The sequence below is a fragment of the Protopterus annectens genome, chromosome 3.part0 (assembly GCF_019279795.1).
Source record: "Protopterus annectens isolate FY-2018-M chromosome 3.part0, PAN1.0, whole genome shotgun sequence".
Classification (NCBI taxonomy): domain Eukaryota; kingdom Metazoa; phylum Chordata; order Ceratodontiformes; family Protopteridae; genus Protopterus; species Protopterus annectens.
The window spans coordinates 846,358,048-846,378,401 of record NC_056731.1 but is presented as its reverse complement, the minus strand read 5'-3'; the positions used below and the strand labels follow the sequence as shown (position 1 = coordinate 846,378,401).

Sequence of the window (20,354 nt, the reverse complement as noted above, 5' to 3'; positions counted from 1 at the left end):
ACCACCCTCATCTTGATATGCAACTGGGTGTCCAAGGAAGACCACTTGCCTTGAACTGTCCTTCCCAAGCAATGCCCCAGACCAGAGTAGGGAGGCATCCATGGTCACAGGGGAGTGAAGAATAAGTGGGTGACTGCGAAGAAGTTCTTGGGACCGAATCCACCAAAGAAGAGAATCTGTGCATGCTTGCAATAGACTAACAGGATGTGACAATGGTAGATCTAGAAATGACCACTGGACTGCCAAGGTCCATTGGTGCACCCTCATGTGTAACCGAGGTGTGAGAAAGAGCTTGATTGTGGCCATCATGGACCCCAACACTCTTAAAACAAACTCAGTTGGAGGAGGTGAAACTTGAAGACTGTGCAAGATATGATGTTTGAAAGAATTAAGTCTGTCTGTTGTCAGGAAAACTTTGGCCTGAACGGTGTCTAACCGGGCTCCAATGAAGTCCAAACTTGAACCGGTTCTAACAGGGACTTGTTGAAATTTATGGTGGTTCCCAACTGGTGGGTGGTTTAGATAAGGAAATAACTGGCTTGGCAGAGTCTATGCCTGGAGGGGTGGAAAGGAGCCAATCATCCAGGTAGGCGAAGACCTGGAAGCCTTGCAGCCACAGGTGAGCTGCTACCACTGCCATCACTTTGGTGAACACTCTGGGAGCTGTGGTGAGACCAAAGGGTATCGTTTGAATTGGTAATGATGGGCCCACAGCTGGAAGTGGAGAAACCTTCGAGAGTGTCTGTCCATTTTTGATGCGATAGTATGCGTCTTGAAGGTCCTACTGAGCACATCCAGTCATTTTCCTGCAGGAAGAGCAGGATAGACTGGAGTGCGACCATCCTGAATTTCATCTTGGTAACTGACAGGTTCAGGGTAGAGAGATCCAGAACCTCAATTCCACAGTTTTCTTTGACACTAAAAAGAATCTGGAATAGATGCCTAACCCAGACTGGTCTGGGGGGGGGGGGGGGGGGGGGTGAGTTGGTTGACTCGTTTTTCTAGCAGCTTGGAAATTTCCTGTGCTGCTGCCTCCCTTTGTGTGGGTGGAACATCCGGGAGGTGTTTGGCTGGGACTGGTCTTTGAAGGAAGGGGACTGAATATCCTCTGGGTATGATTCGCAACACCCATTGATGTTTGTAATAGACTCCCAGGCTGTTGGGTGTATCGAGAGTCAACTCCCGACTGCCTCCAGCGACGAGCAGCCGGGCAACCCTTCAGAGCTGCTGCGCAGGCCTGTCTGAGAATGAATCCTCAGATCCTTGATTCCTCAGGCCTCCTTTGCCATGAGGGCAGCATCTCTCGAATCCCCCTCTGCCTCTGGGGGAAGGCGAGTCCCGAGCATCCTGGGAATAACCCTGCGACTTCCAGAACCACATCTTCTTCACCCGCCACAGATTCCTGTAGAAGAATCGTTGAGGGGATGAGAAGCAGTTTCTGAAAGCACAGCCTTCCTGTCCTTCTCGCTCTGGACCAGTGTGTCGCGTACAGTCTTTCCAATGAGGGTGGTACCATCATATGGGGCATTTGTAAATGACATCTTAAAGGGCTCTGAGAAAGGTACAAAATCAGAGCCAGGCACGATGCCTGATGGCAATGCGTACTCCGGCAGTTCTGGTGTGCCCTCAGTAGTGTGACAGAGAAGCCGCAAGAGGTATTGGCAATGGAGGTGAGGGTGGCCATTTGAGAAAACCTTCCTATCCTCCGCCAACATGGACCCTGGGGTAGACTCGGTCACCAGGTCCCGATGAAGTCTAATAACCTGTGCCATGTAGTTCAGCGCATGTACAGAGAACTTCCCAAAATGGTCCAAGATACTAGACTCTCGGTCCACAAGGTGGACCATGGAGCTCTCCTGTGTGAGCTCCTTCTTGGTGGCTGCCACTGCCACCACCATGGCATCGACAGGGGGTCCCTTTAAGCAGTGTGGTTTGTCAGAAGGGGAGCTGAGGACCATATCAGGGCATTTGGGGATAGGCTCCACCATGTCTAACTCCTTCCAGAGGATCTGTGGGAGAGGACACTCAGGAAGTAGAGGATCCTGCGCCAAATGCCTCCAGGAACACAGACTCATCAGGGTTGGGTTTTTGGACAGATCACCCCCCACACTGCCGCAGTATCTCCATGATGTCTCCAAATGAGACATCCTCCAAGGGTGATCGGGGGGACATCTCCCCTTCCTCCAAGTTGGTGTCCTCCGTGAGAGACTCTGGCAGGGAGTCTGCCTCTTTTTACACATGCATTTTCGAGAAACCTCCTTCTCTGGGGAGGACTCGAAAACATCCAGCTGTTTCCGTGTGGGAGATCTCCGGGGTAGAGAGGTAGTGGGCTGTCCCAGAGGTGGCAGGGTGGCAGTATCTGGACCAGAAACAGAGGCAGCCTGGACGGATTCCGAGACTAGATCATTAAGGGTCTTTATTGGATCGAGAGAACCCTCTCCCACCATGTCAAAGGCAGAAGGAGAACCACCCCCCTGAGCAGTAGCTACGATTGGGTCCATAATCCTCTGGTTCAACAGGGGAGCCAAAGCCGAACCTCTAGCCACCGAGACTCTAATGGGAAGGCTCGGATCCGAAAAACTCTGAGCCAAACACCTCCCTCGAATCCGGTGTTGAGGCTATGGCTCTGAGAGATGGACAGCTCCAAACTTGTAGGAGCCGACCTGCTCTGCTCAAGGCAATGGTCAGGGCCGAGGTACCAGGTACCGTTGGCACCGACCCCACAACATTGAGGGTCCTCGGACCAGAGGATTCCAAAACTGGGGGTCGGATCGGAGGATCCAGACTGCATGCCCCCGCCCTTTGGAGGGAGAGGGGGCAGGGCAAGACTCCCATTTGTATCTGAGTGCGGATGAATCTCTGCATCATCCTGTCCACCTTGGCTTCAGAAAAGCTGCAGGTGGATCTGGAGGAAGAGGCCACAGACACCGGCCTAGAGAAGTGATGAGGTGATTCAAACACTGGGGAATGGCTCTGAGGCACCTCTGGCTCCGGGGAGAAACAAGGAGAATGGAGTCAGGGAGAAGCAGTGCTACGAGCCGATCGGGCTTTAGTTCGTGGCTCAGCTGAAGGAGAGCAGTTGGGGGAATGCTTCCTCAGCCTGTCTCTGTCCTTATGCTTCTCTCCATCCCAAGTCCTCTTAGTGGGAGTTTGAGTCCCAGAGGCCGGGGCAGAGACAGGATTAAAAGCAGAAGGGGTAGCCTGGGCCTCCGCAGAAGGTGGAGGGAGAAGGCCCTTGAGTATAAGTTTATTCCTCCTGCTGATCAACAGGCAGTGATTAAATCCTGTGCAGATCGAACAAGGAGGGATCAAGATGAGAGACCCTTAAGCAAACAATGCACAGTGTGTGGCCATCTGCCAGGGAAAGCTTATGGCCACACTCTTTGCACTTACGGAACCCCAGTTTGGGAGTCTTCGACATACTCAGCAGCAGAGAAAAACATACATGCACACACACACCCTTAGAGATAGGACAAAGAGGGTAAGGAGGGAGTTTTTTTTTATTTTCTTTACAGACCAATGCCTAAAGGTGAAAGGTAGGGGTATGCAAAGATAGAAAAGAATTCTGGATAGAAAGATGAGAATAGGATTTTAAGTTTAAACTCACTTACCCAAAAAGAAGCCTGAACAGCAGACCACAATACTTGCAATGAGTGCGGCAAATGAGATCTGAAGGGAGGAAGGAGAAAGGGGCATTATGGGTAGCAGATCTGATGCTGGAGACATGTGGCTGAGTCGGAATCTATCCCGAATCTGTGTCCCACAGGTTGAAGAGCAAATGAAGACAACTTCAGATCAGTTGCTTATAGCTTAAGCCAATGCCATTAATCTAGATATTCACCATTATAATAAAAAAGAGAGAGAAAATATCTTAATTCTACATATAATCAAGTGCAGCTTCACACACTATCCCACCAACCCAAATGTACAGCATATTAATATTACTTTTAAATTTGAAAGGCCTTTCTTCTCCTGTTATACTGTAAAGCCTATATTTTTATAACTGAAAAGGACTGGTTTACGTTAATATCTTAACACATACAGTCACTGAAAAGATACCCCCACCACACACAGTTAAAAATACTCCTGACTACACTATACAGAAAACTGCTTTAATGCATATAACATGCAGTTTATATCATGAACTGTTTTATACCAACAATAAAAACAAAACTGGTTTTACTTACAGTTACCCCCCCCCCCCTCTTAGTGCCCTTCTAAACATTAATGACAATCTAGGATTTATGTCTTACAGTCTACCTACAAGTTTAACAAAGTCAACAAAAGTCAAGTCTTTCTCAGCCACTTTTTCTTGCAAAGCCATATTTTTCAGTTGTGACTGATGCTTTATGGTCTCCCATTTGTTCACTAATTTCAGTGCTGCCAGTCTTCTTCCTGTTCATCTCCATCTCCCAACTCCAGACTCTGGTTCATGTTCAAGATACACCTGTTTCTTTTAGTCAAATCATTTGCTCTTTTCTGTCTCTCAAACATTTTTTTTACAAAAATTGCTAAAAGTTTCACTAGCAAAGTCTCTATGAGCTTTATTGTCAGAAGAATAAAAAGCAGAGTCCCCTTCCATTTGCTGGCTCATTTTCTGTTGAATAAACTTCATTTCCTTCTCAGCTTGTTATACATAAAACATGTATTTGATACTCCATGGAAAATATTTTGAAGACAGCTGGGTAAAACATCTTGAATATCACATCTGCTTCCAGACATTCTCAGATCGCTTGGATAAATTTGGTTCTCTTCTTCCTGGTGTAGAGTAAATAATAATTCTCTTCATATACTCTGCTGTCTCCAATTTTTAATAATTCTCCCTTCTGCCACAGTTTTGGCAGGATCCACTCTTTCTGCTGTTATTATTGCATTTTTACGAATACAGGTCTTGGCTACTTTCTTATGGCCAGGTTTGGAACAGACACTCAAGGTACCCTTTTAATTAAGAAATCCTGCTGTAGAATACCAGTCCAGTTGCTCATTTGTACTTTCATAAAATTAATGTAGTCTGTTTCTTCCAGATTCTCTGGTAGAGCAGAAAAATCTCAAAATTTCCACGCATGCACTGACTTCTAACTATACCATTTCCTTTTAACGGCCATTCTTGAGAAGTCTCATATTCAGCCAGCCTTTTCTTCATTTCAGTCTCCTCTGTTTTTTTGCAGTTTTATCGGTTCATCCGAATTATTAGTTAAAGCTTCTTCTATTTTTTCAGCCTTTTGTTATTTGAGTTGATATATTCTTTCAATGTCTCATTTATTTTAATCACACCCGAGTATAACTGATTTATTTTTCCCTCTAAATTACTGGAAGTCAGCTCTTGCACCAAGGCTGAAGCCTGAACTCCTTTTTGTTGAACAGCTGCAGGATTCTTCTCAGACAGTGTTTTCCTTTACCCTTTCTTGAGTTTCTTTCAGGTTCTCTAAATTTCTTCTTTGGTAACATCCAGGTTGTGTACTTAGCGAGTAAGTGAATTATATCCAACGATAACAGTTACTGTTTCTTGGCTCCTGTTTTCACACAGGGAGAGCTGAAGTTAAACTGTTGATCAGTGTGCATCCCATCTTGAAGTCCCATCCAATGTCACCCTCATGTTGCCTGCTGGAGAATTAAGGCAACTCATGATAATTACCTAATTCGTTTGCAACTGTAACCACATGCACATAGCCACCCGCAGACTACCGCTTCTGCTATGATCATTCATGTTGCAAATTCTTGTAAAACTGCACCATCATGAAATGTGCAGTCCCTTGACAGAAAGGAATACTATACAGTAATGGTAACTGACTGGCATAAGAAGCTATCCGAGTTACAGTTAGTCACTTATAAAATAACTACCCAGACAACCTGCAATGGGTGACCAAGGATTCATGGATATGAATGACCAATCTAGATGGTCCTGACAACTGATTTTTTTTCATGTTCAGAGAGTATTTTATCTGTATTAAAGACATAACTCACTGTACTGTATTATTTGTACATTATTCTTTTTTCTGCTGTGTAGCCATTTCAACCATTACCTCCCTTCTGACATGCCTTTTTATTCCTCCATTCTACAACCATTCAGTGGATGGTGTCAACAGTGGTGGCAGGTAGAGAGGCCACCATCAAGGCAGGGCTCTGGTGACTTTTTTGAGGTGTGAACCAAAGCAGTGGGGCCTACAATGCTGGCCCAGTAAAATGTACACCAGTTCTGATTAATTCTGGCTACAGTGCTGCCTGTTAGCTGGCATACTAAAGCATGCATCCAAACATTTACTCCATGTACTTTTCTGCCAGCTTCCATTGGTTGTAAATACTTCGGCACATAAAGCCCTCTTCCCTGAAAAGATAAGAAATCTAGCAAAGGCATCTCACTTTTTTTAAATTTTTCCGTGTGTAATATGCAAAAAAAACCAAAATAGCAACCATTCCATCAAGTAGCCAAAATATGCAAAAAAAAAACACTACTTAACTGAGAATAAGAACATTAACAACTACTGCAGCATTTAAAATAGAATGTAAGAAGTTACTTAAATGCCACAGAACTTAATACAAAAAGTAAAAAGTTACTCAAATACAACAATTGAGGATAACATATGAATCTAGATCCAAGCAAGGGTAGTCTATGATAATTTGATGCAAACTTCTCCATGATGCCTTCCAATCTCTGATCTTTTTCCCTTTAATTTGGGAGGCAACTTGCAGGCATTTAAACACTTTTGTGTCCCTGCTGCCTGCTGATTATCAGATCCCTCCCTCCTGACTCATTTATTTTCCATCACTGAGATGAGGGTCAACTGGGAAAGGCCATAATTCAGGCAGCATTCAGGTCTGGCTTTTTCTTGTTGGCCTTAACTTCAGCATGTCCTCAGTGAAATGTGTGTGTGTGTGTGTGGGGGGGGGTGCTTACAGAATGACTTAGGAAGCTACACACTCAGTTCTGTAAGAAGCACTCAGAATAAGCAGATACACACCCTTCCAGGGAGCAGAAGTGGTGGTTTTGCCAGACTCCACCAGGAAAGTTTCACCAGCTCTATGGGTATGGGCCCCATTTGTGTGCAGACACCCCACCTGCCCCAGAAAAGATCCCTTTACACCTCCTTCTCCCTACTCGGCTTCTCAATTACAAGGCTCACTACTAGAACCCAGTCACATGGGTCACGGTAAGGGCTCCACCCATTTGTTCTACAAAGTGAAGCAAATATTTGTTATATATTCTTTGAGGAAACCTCTTGCAGATTACTCCAATGAGCTGTTCACTACAACTCTACTAGTGTAGGTGGAGTTAAAAACAACAATGCTTTCACCTTTACTTATAAATTTCAACACAAAATTTAAGATACACTGCTGTCAGGAAAAATCATATGCTAATAACTTTAGTAAAAGGATTATTGAGTAAGTGCAAGAAAAGTTTCCTTTTATGAGGTACTTGAAATCTCCAAGGTTCAAAGTCAAAAGACAAAAACATTAGTATTGCCCAAGAAATGTAAAATGCAATAAAATTTGTTACCTTGAGTTATGATATAAAGGTAAAACATATATTTGTGCAAAAAAAGAAAACTTCAAGGCCACTGTGATGGAGCACCAAAGAATAAGGTGAAGCCCAGTAGAGCAGTAAAGAACCCATTGTGGACCCACGGCAAGATAAACCTATATACCCTATGCTCAAAGTACTTTGAAAAAAGATTAATACAACCATAACAGAATTCTAAAATTGTGATTAATACCAGTAACTTGAACTGTGGACACATAGACTTTTCTGGCTTTCAATAAAATGTTTGGGTGATAGAAGAATATTCCTGGATAAAATAAAAAACTGGACCCATTACATACAGTTTAGTAACTGTTCCAGTGAAAGGCAAATTATACTCACATTCATCCCTGAATCTAGGTTCTGTATTAGGGCCAACTCTTCCAAAAGTCCTTATAATCTCCAGGTGCAGTGAATGTTGGTCCTGATACTGTGGATCTTCTAGGAATGATGCCAACTGCATTTTAACTCGTTCTAACAACTTAAGAGAGAAATGCATTACCTCATTATGACCAGTCAGTGAGGAAAGGATTACAAACCATAAATGCTGTAGTGTTATTTTCTAACCAAATCATTTAAAGTTACTAAACCTGTTCTCAACTTGACCACACACATGCACACACCGTTTTAGTCTTTAAACATTATGCAGTGTAACAGACTGCGGGCAAAATAAGTCAAGATTACTCACAGTACTTAATACTACAGAAATAAAAGATAGGTAAAATACTTTCTAAGAACAACTCCAAAGCCCTTGTTACCACTTATCCATCTATTATGTTACTGCAAGAACCACAGTTTTACGGCATGTTGATATGGATGAAAAAGATAATTTACTAATTCAGTAAGGATCTTTTTAGGAAGGTTTCTGATCTGCCTATTCCAGTTAGCTTACAAGGATAAAGCCCTAGCTATGACCCAGACAGCTTGAGTTCCATTAGCAGTTTGAGTGTTTGATGGTGCAGGCAGGGGAGGTTGGACATGCCCAACTTGGAGGGAAGTGTGGTGGCTCACAGTTGGCTCATATGTGGCTCCAGGCAACAGCAGTGGCTTTGCCCACAGCAGTGAGCCAGTCAGTGGAGAAATGGCTGCCCTTACCCCTACATACAAGAGAAGCATGAATTAGCGGGGAGAGTAGCATAAGCGGTCCTTGCAGTGACTGAAGTGCTCATGTCCTCATCAAGGTGAGGGGTTAAGACCATTGCAAACTCCTTCAGTTGCCAGGATTCCAACAAGTGAATAAGCAACCTTCATGGCTGCCTTTACAATGGACTTCTCTCAGGAAGCACTCACCCACATACAGTACTTGGTATTTTCCTTGCATGGGGATGAATAGAATGAGAGTGACTGTTAGATGGCTTGGTTTCAGCAGGTACAGAGGAGAAAACAAATGACCTAAAACAAAGTTTTTTTGATCTCAAAAGTTGTTAGATGACTAATACTGTAACAACTAAACACTTAAGTATATGCATAAGTAAAATGGTCATTCAAATAACAGAAATATTAACAGACAAAAGAGAACTATGTCACTGCATTGTTACTGGGGTACTTGATGTGACTTTGTAATTTAGAAACATGCAAGGCAAAAGGCCTCAATTAAGAACATCTTACTAACAATGGATTTTTCTAATGAAGCATTCTGCTCCTATGCATAGCCGGCCTTAGGCATAGGCCAACTAGGCGGCCACCTAGGGCGCCGGTCTAGTAGGGGTGCTTTTCCAGTATTTATTTGGTGTAGGTAGAACAGGATGGGGGCACCGTGTGGTGCAGTGGGGGCGCTGTGGAGCCCTTTTGCCTAGGGCACCAGTTGACCTAAGCCCACTCCTGCTCCTATGGACAAACATCTCCACTCAAATCTCCAACAAGTAGTACACACAATGGAGGATCCTGAAGGACACAGAGAGCTGAAGAAAAAAAAGGTTCCAAAACACTAGAGCTCTCCTAATACTGAGAGGGGAAGGCATTTGCTACAGTTGAGACTTTCACATTTCTTTACCATCCTGCTTTTCTCTGGGAAATAAACAGGAAAAAAATAATCTGCTTCATAGTGAACTTGTAAACTACCTCAGTCAGAAATTTAGTGCTTGCAGGTAAGCTTATGGCCTAGTTGTCTTAAAGAGACAGTCACACAGATTTTTTGTTTTGATTCTGGTCTTTGTATCCATTTTCATTCTGGCATTCTGACCATGTCCCACCTTTGGCTGCAGAGGATGGTGGAGGGGTGCTTACAGGTAGTTTCAGTGGTCTTAGTCAAATTTCATCTCAAATTACAGTTGTACTCACAACAGCTGAGTCATTCATTAATTTCACCTGTGCTTTTTTAGCCTCAGAAAAAATAGCCTTTCAGGAATTTTATGACCTTGCTTGCTACTACCTTGCAGGAAAGCTAAAATGTTAGTAAACAAGAGTTTTCTGTTCATTTCATATTTTATTTTGGGCAGATTTCTGTACGTTAACCAAGTGCTACATGATGTTATGCATGACTGTCACTTGCTCTGTAGAAAGCATCAGAGTGATGCAAGTTTCAAACAGTAGTAGAAGCAATCTTCTTTTTCCATGTTTTGGTTTTTGATCACTCAATACTAGCCAACTGTAATGGCTTTCTGACCTGCTGTAAAAAACGTGTGTGTGAGACAAGCGAGTAGAAAACTGTCACAATGGGGCCTGTACAGTACAGCAATCTGTGACAGTTTTACATACTAATTTTGAGACTGCTTTACTACAGAGTAAGGGGAATACATCAAGACACTGCCAAAATTTTAGTATGAATCCACTAAACTGTACTCTTTTGACTATACTGCTCGATGTTAGGCTATGCAGAATAAAGAAAATAAAGAGCTGCACAATTAACATAAGCTTTTTGACAAGTTCATAAAAAGTAAGCACAGAGTCTTGCCTAACCAGCACCACCACAAATACACCCAAAAATGTAATAACCTTGTTTCCCAGTGACTGGGGACTGAAAGCTTTGACAGGAACTGAATATTGTTAACTGCGTTCACCAGGGGGAATGAAAACAGGTCTGCATAAAGTAAATTGAAATCAGGAATAGGGTCGATGATTTATTTTATTTATTTGCAGTTTGATTACAGGGGAAGTCCACTGGGCCGAATTGACCCATTTTCCGTGGAGGCCTGGGGAGAAAAACTCCAAGATGCATTATACAACTTAGATACAACTGATAGTTAATATTAAAGTTAATATTATGTAGAACAGTTACTTATAAATGCATTCAATGTCATGCATAGTTAACAAATTCATTAAACTTGAAAGTAGGAATCATACAGTTTCATTTGAGAAAAACAGATATGTGTTAGGTGTGGAAACAGTTTACATACAAAGAAAATGTAAATACGCTTTACACACACAACAGTAGAATGCTATTTACAATATTTGCAAGGTTGGGCTGTGTGAGGGTAGCTGTAGGAGTTGTTGAGAGCTTAGAGAGAAGCTACAGAAATTGTTGAGAGCTTAGACAGGCTCATAGGAAGACAACTATGAGAGTTGTAGAGCTTGGGAACCAGAAAGAGAACCCCATTTGATTAGGCTGGGTGAAGGCAGGAACATTTCCATTTAGTGGACAGATGTTTGAATAGTTGGGTTTTGAAGTTTTCTGAGTTTAGTATGGTTCTTAGTGTGGAGGGAAGGGAATTCCATTTTTTGCCTAGAGAGAGAAAGATAGGAGAAGATGGCCAGCAGGAAGTTTAAGTTTATGGATAGTAATTAAGTTCTGATTTTCAGATCTGAGAGCTCTGTTGGGTGTATAACGAGGAAAGATGTTAGTTAGAGCGGGACATTTTGTTGGGTGAAATATGAATCTATAGTCTAGGTAGTTTGGGAGTTCAAGCCAATTCAGGGATTGTAGGGTTAAGACAGTGATGGGTGGTATTTTTAGATTTAGAGGCAAATTTAGAGATTTTGTTGTAGCAGTTTTCTAGTTTAGAGGTGATAGAGGACAGGTTGGTTAGGAGAGGGGCTCTGTATAATAAAGAAGGAAGAAGATAAGTCGAGGCCAGAGTTTGCCTGGTAGAGTTGGAGAGAAAGCGATTATTCCTATACAGCACACCTAGCTTTTGGTGGGTTTTCTTAACATTTTGTTGAATATGAATTTCAAACTTGAGGTGTTCATCTACAGTAATGCCAAGTAGTTTGGCAGAGGGGACCCCTTCTATAGGTGAGTTGGTTTGACTTTAGACTTTGAAGTAGTTTTATCGTAGGAGAGGGTCTTTGTGGGAGGGAATAGTAGAATCTTTGATTTATTTGCATTGAGAGAGAGGTGGTTTTGGCGCATCCAGTTTTCAGTTGTTGAGAAGGCAGTTTGGGTTTTAGTCAGCAATTCAGAGAGGTTTGAGGCAGAGCAGACTAAGGTTGAATCGTCTGCATATTGAATGGTTTTTAGCATCAGGAATAGCAGTGTGAAAGTTATTGAAGATGTTAAAAAGCATTGGCCCAAGGATGGATCCCTGTGGTACGCCAGTTGGGGTAGGTAGGAAGGAAGAGATGGAGTCCTTCCATTTGACTGCCTGCAATCTGTCTGATAGATAGCTGGAGAACCAGGATAAAGCATTATGTGAGAGATTAAGGTTTGAGAGATGACAGAGAAGGTGCTTGTGGGAAACAATATCAAAGGCTTTAGCCAAATCGAGTAAAACAGTAGAAACTAAGTGTCCTGAATCTCAAGCATGACAGACAGTTTCTAGGAAAGAGAGTAGAGCGGTTATTGTGCTATGGCCTGGACGGAAGCCATGCTGGGTAGGAGTGAGGAGATTGTTTTGGGTCAGGAAAGGCATAAGTTGGAGGTGGATGCATTTTTCCAGGATTTTGGAGATTGGTGAGAGCAAAGCAATGGGGCGAAAGTTTAAGATGCTGGTATTTTTGCCTCCTTTATGAAGGGGAAGAATATAAGCTGAGCGCCAGAGTTTGGGGACGTATGATTCTTTTATGGATCGGGTAATAATGATGCTGATTGGGAGAGCAATGCCATCAGCAGCACATTTTAGGAAGGAAGAGGGAATATTGTCTTTCTTTCTGTCAGAATTTAGACTCTGGGATTGTCCCTTTAAAGAAACTACACCACATTTATTATATGCCCACATGAATGTTTAATTTCTTTCTACATGTGGTGAGAGACTGGCACAGTTTTAAAGAGCAAGAGATGGAGATGTTGGGTTATGAACATTTTGTGTTTACTACTGCTACTTACTGCGATTTGGGGGTTACCTGTATCTGCACATGTATTAGCCCATCCTGTATGTTCATTCTGGGTAGACAGTCCTGAATGAGAGGGAGTATTTCATGTTCTAGATTTCAAAGCATACATCAATATAGCAACTGAACAGGAATATGTCACAGTCTTGAACTTCAACATTGCTTTCATTATGAACATTTTAACATAGTGTAACCACTACTCTTTATGCTACTTGGAAATGTATTTACTGTGATCAATGTAATAAGCTGTGTATCTATTATGCTATACTTTCATACAACTACTGTATTCTATGTGCGCGCCTAGGTGTGTATGCACATGACTACTGCTTTATAGCTGTGTCTATGGCACCTGGAAGGTGCTTCAAAAGGATCCAAGATCTAGCCACTCTTGGGAGATAATACGAAACCAAAAAGAGGGGCAACTTTTTGGACCTTAGAAACTCAAGACTTTTATACGCATTAACTCTCTTAGTTATGAACCATTAAACCCTTATAGCAGAGCCACATATTCTGACAAGTGATGAAAAAAGAAAGCACAGCAATGGATAACTTGACTGAACCAGTGAGGTGAAAAGGATAACAATGACAGTGCCAGAGAGACTAGAAATCCCTCTCAGTATTTAAGAACCACACCAAAGGCCTTTCTTACTGCTTGGAAACATGCTGATAACAGAACAGTGGATTTCGGTCTACAAATGTTCTTAGGACCTTAAGAGTCCCCAACTTAAAGAAAAACTCTACCTTGAAGCTAAAAATACACGTATTTGTCAACATTTATGATGTTTTAATACACTACTGATGCATCAGAGTCACTCTGTTTCTTGTTAAGGTTTTAAGTTCTTATACCTAAAAATGGCTATTGTGAGGACTGCCATACTGACTTGATTTTGTTTTTCAGTGTCTTTTTCTTCTCCTAGAAAGTAGTTCAAATCCTTAAAGTATGATTTATTTACATTTGTTTACCGGGAAAGACCGACTGGACACAAGTCTTTTTTTCAGCGGAGACCCTGGGAGAAAAGTTCCACAGAAAGTATGACACAGCCCGACATCATTTGAAAAGCTCTGCCTTCATTTAGCTACATTCAGTTCTGTCATCACCTGTTTATTCAGAGTATGAAAACTGACCTGGAGCTTCTTTTTAAGTGAATTACTTTAATCTGAATGCTTACATAAGCTGATAAACAGCCTTACATGGTTCAGTAACTTTTACTTTAATAAAACAAGGAGAATTTTTGTTAGGTATTCAAAGTCACAAATTCCTAATAAACTTTCACTACTACCCTCCTTCTACATTCTTGTTACACTGTCAGCTCTTCTCATTCAACAGTGGTGGCAACTGTCATTCTAAATATCTAGCAATATAAACGATCATTCAACTGTACAGACAACAGTCACTTTCAAGATCCAGTAAAGTAAACGGCATCTGTGTATATTTTTCATACAGTTATTTTGTAGTGTTCTAATCTTACAGAGTATTTACCAGTTTATTTACATACTAAGGATTCACTCTAACATCTAGCTCTTTGGAAGAGCATTTCGTTTTAGTTACTTTACTGACCTGACAAGATAGTTTCAGGATGTAAAACTGTTGGTGATGATCAATACAGCAAACAACAGAACCTGTGTTGTTGTAGGCTATGTAGAGCAGGCAGAATTTCCTTTTTGAAAGTGAACTTGTAAACTATCTTGTTCCTTTTAGAAAGGATGCAAGATCCAAACAGGCAAAACATTTTGAGATAACCCCATGGCAGGAAAAATAGAAAATCATGGCTGTCTGGGTCAATATGGAATCACTATCAAACGTCCATTTTCTTGCTTTGAATTTACCAAAACTCTCTGAATCCCACAGAATATAAGCATAGGAAACACTCTTCCTCAATTACTCTAAAGATCAACTAACTCTCTCATCATGCAATAAGGATATTAAGCACGGATGGGGGGAAAAAGGTCAAATGGGGTGCCACTCACACTTTTTTGCAAGTGTAAAGAAATAACTTGGATGTAGCTGCCAATATTGGTCCAAACGTTTCATCTTATGCTGAAACCCAACATGTTATGGTCTCTTAGCAAATCACTGATTTAATGAATATCTAAAGACAAGGCCAGCTCCCAAAGTTTCTTATTTAATTTACACATCTGGTTAGGAGGCTTCCACCAGTCTTGTTTACCATAGCTATACATTTGACAGCTTGCAAAATATATGGATGTGGACATTTCATAAATGCTTATTAACCAACACTGCAGCATACATTTCTAAAACTAAGTACCAGACAACATGGGATAAATCCGTGATATGGAAGCAAGAAGAAACTAGGAAGAAGGAATGGGAATAAGTGCATAAAGCAAGGTTGCCCATCCTAGGCAGGAGTGGAGTTCTGCAGCAACAGCTACACCAAGACACAGGCTAAGTACTACAGCTCTTGTGACTATGGACTCAGGGAATGTGAGCCTCACAAAAAATGATAGAAAGTACAAGCATTCATTCACACTGGGTTAAGCATGTGTGCACTGCACAGTACTTTCTGTCCACAGGTATGATGTAGGAGCATACAAAAAAAAACTGTTCAAATCACCACCACATGACAGCTCTGATCTATATTTCTCATCTCCATCTCCTAGTGTACCAGGATACAAGGGGTTTGGAAGGACTGGCTCTACAGAAGCTTGATGGTAAGGCGGTGAAGGCAGGGGGCCAAAAGGGATTTTAAAAATTCCTATAGGTTTTGATGTACAAGTTCACTGCCATCATTTCTCTCATACTGATTTGCTAGAAGAGGTTAACGGGAGACCACTGCCCCTAAATAACCAAAAGACGTTCATGTGAGATCACCAACTTCTCGCTATCGCATCCATTCTCAATATGTGCATTAAGAAGGGGAGAAAATGTCTTTTCCATACTGATCCATCCACATGTTGACTTAAACCATTTATGAGTACCAGACTGAAAGGAGTGTCACTTCAATTGTGGGAATAATACATACAGGGGAGGAATGAGGTTTAAAAGAAGGCAGGACTTAAATTAGCTGTGTAATGTTTGACTGAAAACGACTGGGTAGATTATAAGTGATGTATGTTTGCAATTGGGAATGTGTCAGTATAATCTGCGATATAAAATGTTTGCAAATAGGATTGCGTCTGTTTTCATTTATATAAATGTATGATTGCTTATGTCGTAAGTGACGGTTTAATAAAGATGTTTCTTGTTTAAAAAAAGGGGCAGGAATTCAATACTTTATGTAATGTTGCTTAGGCTAACTTTAACTTGTTAATACAGTTTGATTACTTTTATATAAATGTGCCTATGTCACAAGTGATAACTCAATAAAGGTGTTTAAAAAAAAAAGAGAAAGGAATGTCACTTCCAAAGAAATAGTTAACAGATCGCAAAAGGCTTCTTAAGCATCACTGACTTCAGTTATGTAACCGTGAAGTTTAAAACACTACAATTCTGGCTATTATGTTGCCCAGAATTCTAAGAAACATTCATGGAGACAGAAATTTGCTAGATAAACTGTAAGAGGATGGCCATATCTTTATTCTTATTCTGAATCAATACAATAATTTTATTAACAGTGTTCAATAGTGCTCACACAAAAAAAAAAAACATTTCTCCAGGAGGGAACTAGACAAGACAATTCTTCACTGATAGTTAGCCCTAGTGAATACAGGACTACACCTTAATGATGCACTCAACCAAACAAGGGTAAATGTGAATGCACTGATTACTCGATGCTGGTATGGAAGAAAGTGTATACTTGGAAAATCTGTGGGAGCACAGAAACAGGCGATGCTCTTGACACACAAAACCTGAAAAATCAGTGTGGTTTTGCAAATGAGTACAAGTCAATAAGCATATTCAACACCTAAAATAAGCCTATATCCTTTGTGTAGAAGTAAAAGTACAGCCTAAAGATTAGAATACTGAATTATGGAACTTTCACATGTTTATTTAGTGAGTAAAATTCTAAAACTGGTGTCTGGTAAGCTTCTTTCACTGGGACATAAAAAATGGCATAAAAGTATTCCCCTTTGCAAGAAGCATACACCTTTTCTACTGTTACCTCCTGCAATATCCTGCACTAAACAGCTGAAAAAATGGCATAAAAGTCTTTCCCTTTGCAAGAAGCATACACATTTTCTACTGTTACCTCCTGCAATATCCTGCACTAAACAGCTGTCATCCTGGACAATATAACCCATATCAAATAACCCCATTTTAGTACCATATGAATCACAACTGTGTGGAAACTCTGCATCAGAAAAATTGAATGGGGATAGGGCTATTTTACATTCCATTTTCCCCAAGTCTTTTGGCTAGGGGATGACAAACCTGCAAACTGGGAGAAGCTGAAGTCTGCATATCCAGATGTGGAGGTAAAGATTTTTATTTGTGAGAGCTTTGTTTGACAACTGCAGAGGGGGGAAATCTAAAATAACTTTGGATTCTTGAGGCCAGTCCCTTTTGCCATGTACAAAATGTGACCTTTAATACAGGATCTTAACCCACACAATTGATTTCTAAAGTACTGTTGATATTGAAAAGGTTTCTTTTATAATAGGGAAGAATTCTGGATAGATCAGATGTATCGATATCAACAGCTGGAACATGTTTATCAAGGACCCTCAGTTATATTTCGAGCTTCTGGATCAGGGAATGCACTTCTTCCAATTTCCAAGATGGCTGCACGTTGGGAAACAGTTTAATTTCGGACTTCCCAGAGTGAAAACAGAAACTCAGAAAAGAGGGACAGTCATACTTCTCAAGCGTACCTCATTATGAAGAGCATACCTTATTTGCGGTCTTAAAAAGTTTGTGTTCCTCAAAGTTCCACATTGAAAGGGTCTGTCACGCATTCAGTATTGGGAAATGTTTAACTGACATTCATGGTAAATAGAAATGAATCATAACAATTCATTAAAAGATCTTTTTTATAAGTAAATGGAGCATATTTAGACCACCCTATGACCTTCCTAGTTGAAGCTGTTAATATGCCATTAGTATATGTTCCACATTTGTTCCACATTATAAGGGCTAGTGCTCCTCATTTTGGAGATGGAAGGTTGAGAGCTATGGGGACAGTAAATTTGTCTTTTGGATAGATTTTAGTTCCTGCCTAGTGAGTGCACTGCCTGGATGCCAGCAAAGAAGAAATTTAGATAACCTGAAAGAAAATCAGTCGTAAAATGTGAGGAGAAAACACTGGCTGGGAAGAATCCTTCAGCTGTTCAGCTAAAAGCAATTCAAGCTCCAGCTTTGATGCAAGGCATGACATCCAGTAATCTAGAGGAAAAAATAAGTCAAATATTTGTCTCAATCATGACTACAGATGCTGTTGCTTTAGTAAAACTATAAGCAGTGTAACTGGAATACCCATAGCTGGCTTTAGGCTCCAGCGAACCATGGGGGGCCCCCAACCACAGCAAGTTATCTTAAATTGATATTTTATAACATGCCTGTCAAACCAAGCTTGTATACTTACTAAACCAGGTGAGTAATAACAACTAAACTTCGGTCTTCCTTGAAAGAAAAAAAAAAACATTCTTTTCTCACTCACAATTTTTGTTTAGGCCACTGTTGGATTAAAAAGTTGGGAAATCCTCTAAAATGCATCCTAGAGAATCTACAACCCTTATAGCATCTGGAGGTACCAGCTTAACTGAGTTATTTCCTAAATAGTTTTTACTGTTCTGTCTTGGTTAGAAAAGGTGTGTTAAAGGATGAATGGAAAAAATAAAGCTGAACCACAATGAATTTCTTTCTTTAATCATAATTTCTTTTCAAGCTATGATTGGAAGAAAAGGTTGTGTACAAAGAAAAAAAAACTTTACAATGCACATCAGAGCATATAAAACATTATAGCGTCTTGAAAAAACTGAATAGTAAAGAAGAAAAAAATAATGTGCATGGTATGGAGAGCCCAAGATGTGTGTGTGGGGGGGGGGGGGGCAGAGGGGAGCACTGCAGGATGTGTGTGTGTGGGATGCTGAAACAGTAGGCAGTGCCGAGGGTGGGATTTTACCCAAGTCCAGCCCTGTACATAGAGTAATTGTAATGTATTGTTGTTGAAAATAAATGCCAGTAACTGTGAATGTCCCTTTGTGAGATGGACCAACACAGTGGGGTACACAGGCCTGTCATAATATAAAACTAGAGAAGCTACATACTATTTTGTGTGTACTACTGCTAAATGTTTGCAGCATGAACTAAAACGTTGCTTAAGAGAGAGGCAGTGACAGTGTGATACTTAGACTGAAAATGCCTATGAGGCCCCCAACTTGACACTTGCTGGGGGCCCCAAAATGCTAACACCAGCCCTGGGAATATCACAAGTCTCTAGAATCAATTTTGCAGCTTTACAACTTTGTGAATTTCCCAAGAAACTTCCCATTCCAACATGATCTGGGATTGCTGAATGCTTGTATTCTAATACCAAATTATGTGAACAAAAAATCTACAAACAGCAATGTAGTTTGAAGCATAAAATTATTCCCCAGACCAATCCAGATCAGGCTTTTACTCCAGGTTCTAATTGGTACAAAAAAGACGGGGGACTTAAGACCAATCCTCGACCTGTCCTTTCTAAACCTGTCAGTGGCCAAAGAAAAGTTCCGGATGGTCACCATTCAATCCATTCTCCCACTCCTGCAGGAGAATGACTGGATGTGCTCTATAGACCTCAAGGATGTGTACTACCACATTTTGATGGACAGGCGATCCAGAAGGTTTCTCCGCTTCCGGCTAGGAGCCAGCCACTACCAGCTCAGGGTCCTTCCCTTTGGTTTCAACACAGCCCCCAGGGTGTTCACCAAAGTCTTGGCAGTTGTAGCGGCCCACCTGAGACTCCAGGGAATACAGGTCTTTCCGTACCTGGACGACTGGCTCCTGACCCCCCCCCCCAGGCATCTACTGTGTTCAGCCAGAGATTACTTCCTCCACTTGGCCTCCCGACTGTGAATCACAATCAATATCAAAAAATCTTCTCTTCAACCAACCCAGATCTTAGACTTCATTGGGGCCAGATTAAACACAAACCTTTTGCAAGTCTTCTTAACTCTGGACTGGCTTGGAACACTAAAGCTCCATGTGCTGGCCCTTCTACACTCCACGGCTCCTCCAGCGGAATTGGTCCTGAGGGCTCTAGGTTCCATGGAACAATCAACCTGCTACCCTTAGCGGGCTTGAACATGAGGGTACTACAATGGACCTTGCAGGTTCAATGGTCCATCCTGCAACATCCACTGAGTTCACGCATCCTCCTCAGCAGGGTTTGCAGGAAAGCCCTATTCTGGTGGCTCCAGTCCCCGGACCTCCAGAAAGGGTGCACCTTCTCTATGTCCCCTCCTCTAACCACGGTGACCATGGACGCTTCTCGCCTCGGGTGGGGGGACACTGTATGGGCAGAACCATCCAAGGCACGTGGACCCATTCAGAGACCTTGTTGCATATCAATGTCCTAGAGATGAGAATGGTGCTTTTGGTGTTGCAAGCCCTTCTTCCCTTGGGGACAATTGCAATTCAGACAGACAACACGTTAGTATTCTGGTATATCAACAAGCAAGGGGGAACCACATCCTACCCACTTTGTCGAGAGGCCATGAGAGTTTGGGAATGGGCGATCTCCACCAACCGCTT

General features: G+C 41.7%; 1 protein-coding gene across 1 annotated transcript in view; it reads right to left on the bottom strand.

Moving 5' to 3' along the window:
* The window catches only part of RELCH (RAB11 binding and LisH domain, coiled-coil and HEAT repeat containing), a gene marked incomplete in the record, with an annotated part of 1,574,926 nt that overhangs the window by 265,552 nt on the left and 1,289,020 nt on the right, over window positions 1–20,354 (bottom strand). Inside the window, 1 exon segment of the mRNA XM_044065183.1 lies at window positions 7,859–7,997. Coding sequence (XP_043921118.1) covers window positions 7,859–7,997 — 139 coding nt within the window.